This window comes from Euwallacea fornicatus, chromosome 12, assembly GCF_040115645.1.
Source record: "Euwallacea fornicatus isolate EFF26 chromosome 12, ASM4011564v1, whole genome shotgun sequence".
Taxonomy (NCBI): domain Eukaryota; kingdom Metazoa; phylum Arthropoda; class Insecta; order Coleoptera; family Curculionidae; genus Euwallacea; species Euwallacea fornicatus.
The window spans coordinates 2,239,380-2,255,376 of NC_089552.1; the positions used below are offsets into that span (position 1 = coordinate 2,239,380).

Genomic DNA, 15,997 nt, shown 5'->3' on the forward strand with positions numbered 1-15,997 from the left:
ACTGCAGGTAATTTAGCACTGACATTGGGAACAATCTAATGTTTGGAAAAAGCGCAGTTTTGCATGTAGGATATTAGCTGAGACTTCTGAATCACTGGAACCATTTACCAGACATGACACATTCTTAAAGGTTTTTGCTGGGACCGGAACCACGGAAAGAGTGCACAATTCGTCATGAGGTTGAGCTGGCAACAAATAAAAATACTTATAGTGGTTCAGGCATGATCCACTAGCGACTCACTTGCACGGAATGCGTATTTCCAAGATGTCGGCTGTATCTTGAGCAGGAGACCGTTCTGTACACGTATCGAGCAATTGCCGCAGGTTTTATCTTTAAAACAGAGTAGTAGTCCGGTCACAAGGCCTAAACAGGACGTCAAACTGGGAGATTGTCAGGTTCGCAAGAATCCTGAAGGTACTAAAGGGCGACCAGTAAGGTATTCTTGACATACCATCATTTTTTCCTCACACAACAAATTAAAGAATCATTAATACATTGATACATTTAATTGTACTTAATTATAATATGGTAATATATAATATTTCATCATTTTTTACAAATATGGTCCTCATACTACTATCACAGATTAAAAAAAATATCTTAAGATTGACATCGTCGGAGAATTTTCCTGTTGATTTCTCGATAAAAATAATCATCCTACATCAATCACTTTATAAAGAAAATCCCCCAACTATTAAGGGTCCATTAAGAAAGCGGGTCAACTCAAAATTAAGAGGCATTTAATATAATATCTATACAAGCCAATATCTTTTGATTACTTCAAAAGACAATTCCGAACTGATGGAAGTTCATTTCCTAAATTCAATTGAACTACTCCTAAAGCAACCAGCAGTTACGCAATGGACCCAAAGTCAAATTAAAAATGACCTAAGTTAAGATGCAATGTGTTTTAGAAGGCGCTAGTTTTATATGAACGATCAAGAATAAAAACTTTTGCTGCTGCCTTCCAATATCATAAATTTGATAACACGTCTTTTGACGTGTTTATATAAAGACTAAGCGCTAAAACGCAGTGCATTCTTGTACAATTCCTTTGTGATTTTTCTTTGTTACAATCAGGGAATATTTTACATTAAATTATACAAACTGCCTTATAGTATTATGTCATTTTTATGGCGGTCTTTATTAACGTTCTGTATGATGTTCTTTAACTAGGTACAAAAATTAGATAGATACCGCTTTATTTTTGTAAAACAAAATAATATTCGATTACTATTATTATAATTATACGATTACAATACAATATCATGACAGATGATCAATAATTTGAATATTTGGCATCTACACATTATTTACACGACATTTACAAGACTTGTTACATGAAGCTGTCTTTAAAAATGTTTGAAATTTACGTCTGAAACTAATAACTCTTGGGGAGCCTAGGAAACACAATAGATCTGAGAAAACAAGAAATCTGAAACAAATAGTTAAAGGGAAAATATTACATTTATATTTACAATAGTATTTATGATTATACTGTAATTTTAGAATAGCTACATTTAGAATTTGGGTGACGGGTTTCTACTCAGATCACCGTCCAATTTGTAAACAGGCATCAGTGGAAACGACTGTACAATAACTGGCAGCGCTTCCTAACTGAAGACGAATACACCACAAATTTTACGCGACAATTATTATTAATTTACTGAAAGACCTTAGTTCCTCAACAATTAGTCACTTAAAACATTTATTACAGTGAGTGGAAGAGAGCTCTCGAGTTTACACCTAGAATAGGATCATAATTTCTTTACACAGATTACTATTTAATTTATTATTTTAGAATTTAAACTTTGTACTTATGTCCGAAAAAAAAGCGGTTTCGGATAAGGTTCAAGTTCATTATTGGAAGCTGCACGTATTTCAATGCCTTTGAATCTTGTCGCCTACCGGATTAACGTTTATTCCTGACTGCAAGCGTAGAGTTCCTAGTTTAAGCGTGTAGGGTGGTCCGAATAAATCGGCGCATTATTTGGTTTTTTAATTAAAAAAATATCGGAATTTTATAACTATTAACGTCAAAGCAAGAAAAAGGGACATCGGGATTAGATTATATGTGTGTGTGTATATATATATACATATATACATACATATATGTTGTCTATAATTAACGCATTTTTTGTCTTTTGACCAAGTTTTGAAACGGCATCAACACGAAGATGTGTCTGAAATGCAAAAATGTCACGGATTGCGCAGTGTTTCTGCAAAGCGGTCCTCTCCAAATGGAAATAAAAAATTGAAATTTTAATCACGTAACATGTTCTCCAAGAGAACGGACAGAAACACCAAATGGATGAGTAAAACTGCCTCCACATAATAAGAATAATATATGGTCACACAAGCAGACACTTATCGATGGCTCATCGAGCTGTGTCGTAATACAAAGCTGTGTCCGTTCCCATACTTGATAACCTGTATAACTAAAAGAAAGTGGAACTCACCTGAACTAATTTCTTATTTTAATAGCTCATTTTTGACTTTTAAAATTGAAGTTCTACAAGCAAGATCAGCACCTAAAATTGTCGATAAAGGGCCAACTTTATTGCATCTTAATAAATATGTATATGAACAATGAAAAATAGCACCATTTTAACATTTTCAAATAAGAGCCCTTCAAACTGGAAACCACACGTAACTGCTACATATATCAAAAATAAAAAATTGTGAACATATCACATGAGGAAGAATTCAACAGGTATGCATAAATTTTGAAATTGTGCAACACTTTGCAGAAACACCCAATATGTGCATTTCAACGGCAGCCAATGTGGGTACTGGGAAACAGTAGTATTTAGTTTTAGTCAGAAGAAGGGAAAAAATTATATGCGAACGCTGTTCATGAGAGCAAGTTCAGATCCACAAAAATGTAACAAACTTTACTAGGGAACAAAGGAGTACTCGCGTGGTATTATTATCACGCTACACGAACCTTTAAAATTGAAGACAATTTTTTGGAGGTAAAATTGTTGCAACAACTATAAAAAGAGTCCATAGAGTATTTTTTGATCCTCGAATGTTTAAAAATACACAATCAAATGCCCCTTTTTCTTCAAACAATTTAAGGCCTCTACCATAAATATTTGGTTGGCTCCGAGTTGCCCGCACTATTATGACTCAACTTTTCCTTTAAAGTTTCTGATTGTTCTAAATGCGGATTCAAAGTTTTAAAATCAACGCCAATACTTCTAGCAGCCTTTAAGATTACAACCTTCATGTGCCTTGTAGTTTATGTCACGTTACCCTGCCAGTAAAGAAATTTCCAAAAAAATCTTTAAATCCAGCATAGGTTCGAAGATAAAAAAACATCCAGTCTCAATTTTACTTGAGTCACATTAATGAAAAAGACCCGAGCGATCTCCTATAAATTTGTGTAAGATACTTAAGACATTGATAGATCCACCTGAACCAAATCTCCTTACTTAAGGCCGATAGGGGATCATGACCACCATAAAAATGCCGCCTGGTTCGTCCTAGGTGCCCGTCGTGCTCGGGTACTGAAACATGCTTTCGTATGCGATACCGGCGGAGCGAGCAGCCGGTCTGGGCGGTAGCTGAGGAGTGATTTGGCCCGAACTTGACTCACTTGTGCTGCTCGAGCCGTAACGTGGTGATATTGTGAGAGGTCGGGCGGGCGACGTGGCGATGGGAATGCTAAATGCATATTAAAAAAACAATATTTCCCATTTGGACTTCTCAAAAATGCTATACTTTTATAAACATCCGAAAAATTCCATTATGGCCCGCAAATACTTCCTATTTTAACCTTACCTTGAACCGCCGTTGGCTGTCTGTTGAGCATGGGTGGAGGTTCGGGGCGTGAGGTGGGCGTGTCTACGGATATGCAGCTGCGACGCATGCGTGGGTCTGAGCGGGGGCGGGACTGGACCGTGGCCCGAATAGTGACCAGGATGGGGCAGGGTGTGTGAGTGCAACCCGTAGTACTGCGGAATGGGAGAGATGCCTGGCTCACGGCGTGGTGGCAACGGGGGCGGGGACTGGTCTTTCGGGGGTAAGGGAGGAGCGTCCGACGCCTGTTTCACCTGCTGTTGGTGAGAAACAAACAAGGTCCAAATTTTAAACATTGGAAAACTTTATTGTTAAGCTATTGTTGGGTTTTTGTTGAGGAACTTAATCGATTAAAGAAGTAGTTAGCTTTCACAAATTTTCCGATTTTGTTTTGTTTACTTCACCTATACCACTTAAAGGCGATAGCAATTAGATGACTCCTGCGATGAGACATGTAGTAAAATGACACCTTTTTGGAATGAAAACATACTAATTCTTAAACCAGTTCTACGTCTATGGATTATTGATGGAAAGATTAGAAACAAAAGTACTACTATCTATTTACTTCTCTAAAAACCACAATTCAATATATTGGTGAGGTTCCCCAGAATTAGTCAGTAATTAAAGCTTACCTGATGAGGTGAACTCACTTCGGGACTATCTTTTCGCCTTCTGGGAGGTAAAGGAGGTGGAGTAGGCGGTAGCATTCTTGGGCTGTTTGGCTCTGCCGAGGAAGGTGGGTGCGGAGACGTGGGAGTACGAGGCCCACCGGGACTATTTGGAGCTCCCATTGAACTTGTTGAATGGGTGTGTCTATGCGAGCTTTAATGTAAATACATTTATAGAAAAAATGATAAGAACAGGTGTTCTAAAATGAAGGCACATTTTTAACACTAATTGTTTTTTATTTACAAAATAGATATTCTTTTTCAAAAATCAAATGGGTGTACTAAGTAATAAATGTGCATATTGGTATAAACGTAAAATGTTAGAATTTTTTGAACATTTAAAATGTTTTATTTGCAGTTTAAAATGTATCTTCATTTTGGAACACCGTTTACATGAAAAGTTAAACATACAAATGCGATGGCAAACTGGACCCACTCTCAGAGGTCCTCGCAGGTCTATAGGAGGCGGTTGATACCACAGAACTCACGCTTGGACTTCTGGAGTGATTGAACAAATTCATTATAGGATTCGAAGGGGCTGCGGGCGAGTTTGGGCTGAGCGTTGGACTGTTTTGCCCAGTTCCAAGTTGTACCGGAGCGAACACACTGAATTCGTTATCACTTTTCGACGAGTCTTCGCTTTTGCTGTCGTCGCTTTTAAGGGTGGAACTCATCGTGTTTATGCTGTTGGCTACCGCGCTTCCAGCACTACGCTTTGGCTGATTTAAATAACAATATTCAAAAAATTAACTATTACATTAATTAAAAATTGAATCAAAACACTGAGGCTGTCACACTTACCTTAATTCCGGGGCTTTTGAGATTCAAATTGGGCCACTTTCTTGGGAACTTAGGTAACTGCTTACATCCTCTTGGTTCGATTTCCATGGACTTTTGATAGAGGTAGTTTTGGATATCGGTATCTGACATATCGCCAAATGGGTTCAGGTTTTCCAAAAAAATCTTAAACAGAAAAATAATTAAAAAAAAATATATATCAAAATGGATAATGTATATGGTGATTTTGCCCCTCCTGAACTGAAGTGAAATCATTTCAAGTAAGCAAAATATTTTTATTAATAATTGAAATGAAAATGAAACTTGACTCATGCCTGATAAGAAGGTAGCTCAATTAATAGAGCTCACATAGTATTTTGTCTGCTACTGGTCACTATTTTTTTTTCTTCTCAATCTTAAAATCATACAAACGAACTTACTCTAATCGCTGGAGCTACTTGAAAACAATACGGTTGGTTCTGGTACTGTTGAATTTCTCCTGTAATTTCTGCCACTTTTCGCCTTTTAAAAAAATTAATCAGCTGAGTTCCCGGTAAATAATCAGGATTGCCCTCTTCTATGTGTAGAATGTTTGACAAATACATTCCTGAAATAAAACCTCATTAAAAATCCGTTATAATTATAAGACAAAACACAACATTAAATGTTAAAATATATGTGTTGTAATGCGTCATTTAGTTGCATTATAATAAATCGTTTTCGCATAAAAATATAACTAGGACTTGCCCAAAAACGGTACACAAGGCGGATTAATCGACCGTAATTTTTCTTGGTACTTTTTGAAATGATCGTCCACTCTTCCGCATTCGTCCAAAGCTTTCTTATAATGCTGTGTAATTGCCTAAAAACATACATTTGGACATACGTAAGTACATCATTTATTGAGTTTTGAATTGAATTGAATAAGTATTTCTCACCTGAAACGTAAATCGTAACCTATGAACTGCCGCTGACTGTGTGGCCGACCCGATAGCCAAAACACCGTTAAAGTTATTCATCTCATTTAATGCAATCATTATTTCGCATATCCTGTTCACAATTGCTACCCTTTCTTCAAAATTATCAGCCTCAACTACATTTTTTTCTAGCCATCTGGTAAACTAAAAACAAATACTTACAACAATATAATTAAAATTTTAGGTAAACAAACTTGACATACATCTGTTGTGTGCTTGATCATCTTCAATAAATTTGGGCTGGTCAAGTCTTTGTTCTTTTTGGTCCACACAGAGCCGACTAACTCACTTGGTTTGATCATTCTATATAAATCAAACTCTATTATGGTAAGTTGCCTGGCTATCTCCAAAGGATGTAGTTTTAACAAGCTAAATTCTTCCTCACTGGACGATGCTAAGTGCCACTCTATCGGAGGTGGTCTTTCCACAAAAGCCACGTTTTTATGCCTCTGATTATCGTTCTCCTTCTAAAAGCCCTTATAAGAAATTCACATATTCAATTCAGAACAAATACAACCTTTCTCTTAATAGTTTTTTTGACACTATCTACCCATTTTTTCATATTCTGGCCGGCAACTGAGTCTAAAAATTCTTCCAGTTGATTTAAAAGTGCTGGATCTCTTTCAAAGTCATAAAAGTGATGGTCGACCCAATGTCTCAAGACGTTGAGTACTCTAAACTGCACTGGCTGACAATATTCTTTTCTGTACTTTTTCCAATCTTCCCGTTGATTGCTTTTTTGGATTTTGTCTGTGTCGTTCGGGTCTTGCTCGTATACTTTCGAGGGGTCGGGAATATGAAATCTAAGCAGATTTAAAAAATATGAAAAAAAAAAGAACAGTAAGTCGCACACATACCTTTCGATTAATAAATTGAGTAATGTGGTAGGAGAACAAAAGCTTCGGTACGTGGTCAAAAATGTCCTTACGAACTTCGGATCCGCATAAATGTGGTACGTGAGACGTTCGACTAGTTTGTATAAAGTAGCACCCTGAAATAAAATGGAAACTAGTCAAATGAATGCTTTATTATTCTGCACAAGGCTGAAAACTATTATAAATATGTGCTCCATAAAATTTACGTATATAGTTAGACTTCTTCAAATTTTTGGCGCATTAGCAAGTCTTTCAATTTTATTTCATTACTTCCTGCACGATGGCAATCCATAGCGATTTTTCATAAAAATGACGATACCCACTTACCTTAATTAAAGGCACACCACCGCCGTTTTCCAGCTGTTCCAGAATAATGTTGTCAGGCGAGTCCGGTTCTGCGAATTTATACAGCTCCGGAGGCGGTAACTTTAAGGGGTGCTGCTGCTCTATCCTTGACAATATACTATCTAAAACCCGTTCCAACATTGACCTATTATTCAACATGACTAGATCTGCCATCCAGGAGTTTTTCTCCTCTAGGCTTTTGGCGCAGAGCATCACGCTCGGTGCTTGTCTGGGCAATATTTCGAACGCGTGTCTTATTTCTTCCGTGTCTTCGTGATCTTTGATTTCAACCTAAAAAATGCATCACCTCTTGACATGTATATTCTAAATTGGAGAGAAATTAATATACTTTTCTCATAAAGAAACGTTCTTTCAGTCTACACGTGTGGGGTGTGTGATGCACTGAACTCTGCCGCCTGGACGACGTAGTTGGCTTGCATAACACCATGAGACCGTCGAATAAAAACACACGACGTTCAGTCAGTCTTTTTTGGCTTACTTTGGTTAACACATCCTCTGAAACGGTGTTAAACAATTACTTCATGTTCAGAGAGGTTAGAACACTCAAAACACTACCTCTAACAAATTCATTGCAACATTGCCCTAAATCTTTGGAGTCCCAATTCTCCACTATCCGTTCCAGTTCTTGGATTTTTTCTATTGCGGCGGAACGTCGTGATTTCACTTGGTTCAAAGTGGCCGAACCCCGGGGGTTCGGTTGTGAGGGAACGCAATGAGCTGTGCATTAGAGGGAGAAAGAAAAATTCGAAGAAACTGTACACCCCGAATAATACTCACTTAATTCGTCTTGTAGAGGCTTAAGCATGCCCTCGACTTCAGTCAGCATTTCTCTATCTTCAGGTGCTGGAGACAGGCCAATCAATAGTCTATTATTAAAAAATATACATGTATATATCCCCCTTTTTTAATTTGTTTTGTTAACCAGGACATTACCTAATGTAATCCATATAAGAGAAAAAATGCCAAATAGGGTGAGTCAAAAGGGCCGGCAGATAGTATTTCAACGCCAATGCCATTCCCTGTCCGGCAGTATTCAAAGTGGCTTGTTGCTTCGATAAAAGTTCCAACAGTGTCTGTCTACACGTGGTGGAAGTAACATCTCTGCCATATTTGCAGTAAACATCGAACTCTTTAGCTTCGGCAAGCTCTAATCACCACAAGGTAAATTATAAAATCACTAAAGAACGTTATAGAAATACCTTCGAAGCAAGTTCCTATATACGGCATCTGCTCTTGGGCCATTTCCATGACGTCTTCTAAACTTCCAGTTAGAGTGTAGGTCAGTTCATAAATGTCCATAATGTTGGAGAAAATCAATTCTATGTCTTTAGGATCGGTGGTTAACTTTTTAATTTCTTCTCTGTAACCAGACGTGGTTAGACCACTGTACGCAATAGAAAAAATGGGACAGTACCTAAAAACTTTAATGATCATATGCAACTCCTTTAAGTAAGCCTTTTCTGAAGCGATCAGCTCCCTCACGGTTTCCTCATAGGTAAGGCTTGTCCGAGGTGCAGACAATACTAGTTTTTCACTCAGTCGTTCGCTTAAATTACCTCCTCCCTCATCTTGATAGAACATGTCCATCAAAGCCTGAAAAAACCGATTTGAATCCTGATGGCTTATTGGCTATTAGAAGCATTAGAAAGAAAAATTACTATTAAGAATGTATTAACAGTGCTGGAAATTTAGAAAAATGTTGCCGTTCAGGAGGTGTTACCTGAGACTTGGTCAAAACAGACTTCTTTCACCACATCTACACTGAATAAAGCAAATTCTGTGTAATGACATGGAGCACAAAGGCTCTCCCTCAAAATTTAACTGTGTAGGAGAAAGTTAACTTCAGAAATAAATTTGAGTCTACTTCTCAACAATGCAACTTGCCAGTGCATTGAAGGCAATTTTATCACCAACATATGATTTTTTGTATATTACTAGGCTGTTTATAGGTACGAACATAATATGTACTTCCTACAACAATGATGATTTATTTTTCAAGAATATGTGAGATTTTCAAATTCTTAAAATTAGTGCATGACTATGATAATATCTAATGGTTCATTACCTTAAAATAAAGTATATATTAATAATAATCTTTTTACAAATTTTACGCAAGTTATAGATCTTTGTCAAGTCTGAATTTTGAATTTTATTTCAAGTATATGTACAAGGTGCCTCATGACCGGGTGCAAATCTAAGTTGCATTTATTGGAAATATTTAGCTTGTGTTTTATTTTCTAAATTTAATCTACATATTCAGAATAGGACCACTTCCCGCGCAATGTTCAAATTCATTAGAAATTAATTTTCTCTCTTAAAATTATAAAACTTCAAATTAATCTATAGAATCAATCAAATAGAAATATATATACAAGAGACCAAATAGGTGCTTTAAAACCTTACATTTACATGCACCAGTGCTGACACGTTAAACATCTGTGCCGGCAACGATATCAACTTGGTGCAAAGAATCGAAAAAATAGGTGCAAAGCGACATTCGAATTATGCCAGATGCCTAGAAAGCAGGATAGACAAGTAATGGAACAATAAACGCAAAGCAAGCAACTGAAAAAAAAGCCTGTAGATGTGTTCGTAAAAAAATGTGCTTGTGGAAATTGAATAAGCAATAAAAGTGGCGAAAATGCATAATGGTAAAAAAGTAAAGGTTTTTGCAGTTATCTACGGCCGTAAGAATTCTACACTATGAAGAATACTAAAAGTTTAGAAAGGCCTGTATAGTTAGAGTGCTGTTTTGTTCTGAGAGGGTCTAATTGTGTGTTAAGTGCCAACCACTGACAATCATAGACATACACATACTACCATAAATACAAAAAAAAGTTGTAAGTTTTATTCGATATTGAAGGTGGTTAATATTCATAATTGGCAAATGCTCAATATGTTGTCATATGCAAAGGGTTGCTCACTCACAATATTTTGCATAAAAAAATTAAGTGTGAGCCTCAAAAAAACGCGATTTTCATGCGACATCTTAATTATAATATCCTAACGCTTCTCATGATCTTGTAGAGACTTTATGATGATACCTGCGCAAGAGAATCTTCAAATACATCAAAAGCAATGACAATATACAGTAAAGGAAAATAAGTGTTCGGTTATTGACGACAACAGAAGTCCGATAAAAGTTATTGCTAAAGTTTATTTATACAATATTTTTATTCATCATATCAATCGTAACGTTTCTTAATACCTAATAATTATGAGAACTCTAGAATATATAGAAAAATAAGGTTATTAAGAATCAGCGTGATAAATTCCGGATAGTCACAAAAACAAAATACTTTATGAAGTTATTCGGTGCTTTGGTCAAACTGCTCTTAGGTCTGAGTGTAATTATTTATTTAATCCTTATTTGTACGATATATCTAAAGAAGGCAAATGAGCTTAAGAATGTCTTTGTAAAATGTTTATTTTTTCCGCAGAAATACAATCGCGGCCAAACAAGAACATTTTGCGACTTTCATTATTTCATATTATCAGATACGTTTTTATATGAGTGAGCTACCCCTCTTGGTATCATGCACAATTTTAATACAAATATCAAATATGGTAGAAAAAATAATTATAAACCCTACATACCATGAATGTGGGCTTGTGGCGCAGCGTGAAAAGCAAAAAGCAGTTTTTATAGCAACTATTTTTAACTAAACTAAAAACGCAATGATTGCTTTGCTCTTTTTCTCTCTCGCAGTTCAAACGTATTTTTGACCAGAAAAAATATAATTTCAATTGTAATTTGAATGCTACAAGAACGGTTCAAAATATTGTCACACCCACCTTATCAACCTTCATAGATATCTGCACATCTTGGTAGGTAATTTCAACGTGTTTGATATTTTTGGCGTAATTTCCGACTAGCTTCAGGATATCCGCAGATATATACTCCAAGACGGCGACTAGAAACAGCGATACTGTTGAATCTACTTTGTAGGACAACAATTCCTTAAATCCATAAAATTTTTAAAACCACCTGCCAATTATTAAGTTCCAACAATATATACTTTTTGCATGAGATTGTGAATTCTGTCCACAGGCAATAGGAGCACAGACTTCTTTTTTCCCCTCTCTAAAGCTTCCTGGGCTTCTTTGAGAGCCCATTTGTCAATAGGCGTGGGGAATGTGTTTTGTACCCTGGATTCAACATCCTGCAAAATTACTGTTTTAAGGCATTCACTGGGTGAATGAATGGACAATACCTGCACAGTGTGAGGACTAGGTTTGGCACATAACATGCCTAAAAGTCGGAGACATAAACTCTCTACATAATCGAGGGCTTCTTCTCTTGCCCCCAGAGAAGGGTGAACCTGTTCTAAGACCTAGAAAAATATATATGGATACTAAAAATTATGTAATTAATATGAAATAATCATCTTTTGCATTAAAAAAACAATAAAAGAAATATATTTTTCAAACTATGTGATGTCTCAGTTCTTAATGTTTTTTTTTGTAAATGGGGAATAAGATTGTAAGCATGTTTGTGACATGCTTACAATCTTATTATTAGCTTGTGGTTAAAGGTAATTTTCTTCAAATTACATTAACTTAAAAAGTTTGATAGTTGGTGTAACATTGTGTGGAGGAGGAAATTCATCAAAAATTAGGTATACTGGGAGAAAGTATGCAAGTATCTCTTCAATGCGAATGGGTATATTACAGAATAGAAATTTCTCACATGCATGAAAATTATAGATAATAATTAACATAACTAAACCTTACATTTTGTCAATCAAAATAAAGAGCCTAATCTAATAATACCTATAGAAGACCATTTAAAAGGAACTATAAATTTTCATTATATTTCAAAAAGATTAAATGTGAATCGAATTTTCTTTAACACCATATAATTTTTGTCACACACCTCTTTCATGCCGTCTGCCTCATTCAAATCAATATATTAGGCAATCCAAAAATTGCCTAATACAAATCAAAAGATTTAAAACCCTTCACACATACATTTATAACATGAAATAACCTAAAAAGATTGCAAAGTCTGGATACTTAGTTTTCAAATTCTGTTAAAAATTCAGATAAAACTAAGCTAAAAATAAAAAACAGAACCTAAAATATGATTTTTTTTCTTATCCAAAAATAATTTAAAAAGTATAAAACATTGGAAGCGCAAATTAACAACCTATTAAACAGTCAAAAACTGCCAAATATTGACATCAAAATATAAACAAAACAGAGAAAATCCTTGTTTCAAATCAAAAATAGTTTAAAGTTTTCACAATAACTTTAAAAATAAAGAAAACCCTGTAAAAACCTTAATGAAAATAAAAATTTATCGATTATAATGCAAATTAAGCTAACAGTTGATAAAATCATCTTAGATGGTTTAACTATTTCCAGAGTTATTTTCCTTTCACTTTTACTATAAGGAAAATTTTAGAAAATAAGGAACTTTAATTGAAATATTTATTGTGAAAACAGTAGTAATTGGTCTATATTAGGAACAATTAAACCTCGAAGGCCAGTTGTCACATTTAGATTTTGGGAAGTAAGCAGGTAACTGGAACCTAACTGAGGACTGATCTAGACTCAGTACAATTTTTGCACTAAACTGGTATGAATTCTCTGCTTTAAAAGATGTGTGTCTACCATACTTTTTTCATGTGTTTTATTAAATACTTATAAGCAGCTTAAAAGTGACCTTAGGTTTACCCCCTAGCAATGAAAAGCTAAGTGCAGTGTCTACTTGGGGCGCTTACTTTTTTCAAAGCGGCAGTCAAAAGACCTTTCCATTTTGATGCGTTTTCTTCAGAATCAAAATCGTAGTCTGAGCCGATGCCAGTATTCATATTTATCTAAGGAAAACCGTGAAAAATATCAGCACTCCTTCCTGAAACACTCCTTTAGCACCGCCATTGTCATCTCAAGACGGGAAAAATAGCGGAAATCTTCAACTTAAAAACGGTGCACCCAAACAAAAAATCAACTAAAAAATGTTACAGAACACTTTTCGCTTTAGGTCACATTGCACATTTTCCGTTTTTGGCGATTTTCATTCCGCGAAAAACTATTAAATTTGGGATTTTCTTCAAAATAAATCGTTCGAGTGGGACCACAAAACATTTAGTTGTCAAAATTGCGACGTGACAGATACAACGCCATTTTTCACAATTTTCCAAGAACAGACGGATCACATATCTATCCTTCACTGCTGTGTAGTTCATCAGATTTTTTAACTCTTTTCAGAGCATCAACAGATCATCCATGTTATAGGCTATCACTGTTCATTGAGTTGTAACGTTGATAATCTATCTCGTTTTATTGTCAAATAAAATGTTAACAGGGAGCCTGGGGAATGCGCAGTACAGAAAATCGATAAGATTTGGCAGCTATGTAAAGCGCAAAATTCATTTTATCCTTTTCTATTTGCGTGTATGGAAAAGAAAAACATAGATCGAAAAACTCGAGTAAAATTATTGATGTGGAGACATAGTTGTCACACCAGATAAAATGTAGTTTTATCTTATGAAATGGGGACTTATCTATAAATTGTTATTCGCCATATTGGTAAGAACATTATTGCTGATCCTTTATACATCAGCATTATTGGTTCAACTTACCCACATCTCAATTAAAACACTAAATTAGTCCAAAGGGTAAATTTCGACGTTTTTATGGAAATTAGCTTGTAGTTAACAAACAAAAAATTAATAATTTATTTTTTTTTGCTTTTTTGAAGAAGTGATCAAAATCAGACATCAAAAAAGGGGTCTTCTCATTAGTACAGAGGGGGAGTTAACAGAGTAATAACTATTCCGAAGGCACCTACCCTAAAATTTTTTCACAAATATGTATCTCAAAAACGGTGTAGAGAAGTTTTACCGTTCGCTCCAGAGTTAAATTTTTATTAGAGGAACAAAACCAATAACTTTAAATGGAATTTTTTGTGGTCATTGGCAGATTTTCTCATAATAAATCCGGAGAAGGGGGAGAAAATCTCACCCCTCTGTGAGGGCTGGGGTTGGGGGTTGCATCGAGACATCGGCAGTCGGCATTATCGGGCGTCGCGACGCCGACGTCGAGCGTACATCGAAAATGATGTCTATGGCCGGATGATCAGCTGAACTCCTTAAGCCTCAATTTTCATTAACCGTTTTTTGGGTTTAACTTTATGTTGGATTTTTACTTATTTTGAAATAGAAACGCTTTTTCTGCCTTACAACCGGATACTTTATTATGTTTATTGATTTTGCGCGAAAAGATCGCGTAGGTTTGGCTTGTTGAGAAGCCTAAAGTGCGGTGATTTAAGGGACAGAACTTCAAGTAACCATTTTAAAGGTATGTTTATTTTTAAGCATTTTTAACACATGCCATGTCAGGTAATGAACAAAAAAAACTCACTTGTGCTTTGCTTGCCATTAAACTGGCCAACGGCATCTTGTAGTCGCAGCCACAGACACTTATGCCCTTCACGCACTTGCCTTAGCAATAAGCTTTATACAAAGCGATCACCAATTTATTGTATCTCAATATTTTAAATTTTTTTAGAGAGTTATTAAGGAGTACTGATTGCCTAGAACTTATCGGTGCTTAAATATTTAAGTTAGATCTTTTGGGATACCTTTGATTTACTTTTCAGATAGGTAGTAACGAGAATACTCTTCTTCTGTACTAAGGTAGAATATTTCAACCATGGCTCTTGTAAAGCTATAAAAGCATAGCTAAATGGAGCAGAGAGAAAAAAAATCTTTTGAAAACCAACGAGTACCATGTAGTCGTTAATGTATCCAAAAAGTGACATTAAAGTCGCCGCATTTATATGGTAATAATTCAGAGTAATAATCGCACATTTGTCACTAGAAAGAAACGATGTAGTGGGACAATTTGAGACACCTGCATGTTTCAAATAGAAAAATTTGCAAAAACTACAAAAATTGCAAATATTTTGGGCCACTGCTTCTAACTCCATATTTTAACTTCAAATCTAAATCGGTCATTGTAGCTTATTTGTAACTTAACAAAGTAGTGGCGGGCGCTTTGCAGTTACCAGAAAATCGCTAACTTATTAAGCAGAGTATTGTATGAATTTCATTGAATCGAATAATTCGCAGGCTCGCAGTCGCATGAGCGCTAATTGGTCTGAAAATCAAAAACAAGAGACAATCAACAAAAGTCGTGTGTGAGGGTTACCCATAAGTAGTACCCGTTGCCGAAGTATTATCAATGCGGAGGTTGTGCGCATTACTTACTTATTCATTTGTTTCAAAGACTCGCTAGACTATCTAGCAGTTCGGTTGTGTAGACGCTGCGCGTTTGTTTTCATTGCTCCAAGCGACGTCCCGACGACGGAACCGCGACGACTGTGCTTTGTTTCCGTTTCACCGTTTTTGTTTCCGGTGCGTGTTTTTTCCTTTTGGCTTTAAAAGTATTGTTCTTCGGATTTTTACGTCGTTTGTTTTTTTCATGTTTTACTTTTTTTGTTGACTCTGTTTGTTGTTGTTTTGGCTGTTTGGGAGGCATTTCCACATTTTTTGTTGGTAGGATTTTTTTATTATTATTTTC

At 35.7% G+C, this 15,997-nt stretch overlaps 2 protein-coding genes across 4 annotated transcripts in view; one reads left to right on the top strand and one right to left on the bottom strand.

Moving 5' to 3' along the window:
• Positions 1–488: 488 nt before the first annotated feature.
• Positions 489–13,577, bottom strand: Sos (Son of sevenless). Of its 2 annotated transcripts, XM_066288055.1 has the most exons (23): positions 13,195–13,577; positions 11,683–11,802; positions 11,488–11,631; positions 11,264–11,428; positions 11,066–11,077; positions 8,883–9,061; positions 8,668–8,828; positions 8,402–8,615; positions 8,246–8,334; positions 8,024–8,185; positions 7,797–7,963; positions 7,430–7,738; positions 7,085–7,218; positions 6,745–7,030; positions 6,431–6,694; positions 6,189–6,371; positions 5,998–6,112; positions 5,691–5,857; positions 5,275–5,436; positions 4,885–5,192; positions 4,438–4,627; positions 3,788–4,062; positions 489–3,670 (listed from the first exon to the last, which is right to left on the bottom strand). In XM_066288055.1, exons 1-23 carry the CDS (start codon positions 13,282–13,284, stop codon positions 3,490–3,492), a joined length of 4,077 nt encoding a protein of 1,358 aa, XP_066144152.1. In that variant the 5' UTR covers positions 13,285–13,577; the 3' UTR covers positions 489–3,489. The 2 variants fall into 2 exon arrangements, with proteins under 2 accessions (XP_066144152.1, XP_066144153.1); XM_066288056.1 differs by lacking the exon at positions 11,066–11,077.
• Positions 13,578–14,502: 925 nt separating this feature from the next.
• The window catches only part of pigs (pickled eggs), a 45,475-nt gene continuing 43,980 nt past the window's right edge, over positions 14,503–15,997 (top strand). The window contains exon 1 of one of the 2 annotated variants that reach the window (XM_066288005.1): positions 14,503–14,773. The gene's annotated coding sequence lies outside the window, so the exon portion shown is untranslated. Of the gene's footprint in view, positions 14,774–15,597; positions 15,973–15,997 lie in introns of those variants that run through there. The other variant, XM_066288003.1, reaches the window with a different exon arrangement.

Coding starts and splice junctions, on each gene's coding strand:
- Sos (XM_066288055.1), bottom strand. CDS start 13,284: ATGAATACTGGCATCGGCTCAGACTACGATTTTGATTCTGAAGAAAAC. Junction 4,628..4,884: donor TCCAGTTTGCCATCGCATTT/GTATGTTTAACT, acceptor TTTACATTAAAG/CTCGCATAGACACACCCATT. Junction 3,671..3,787: donor ACAGCCAACGGCGGTTCAAG/GTAAGGTTAAAA, acceptor ATATGCATTTAG/CATTCCCATCGCCACGTCGC.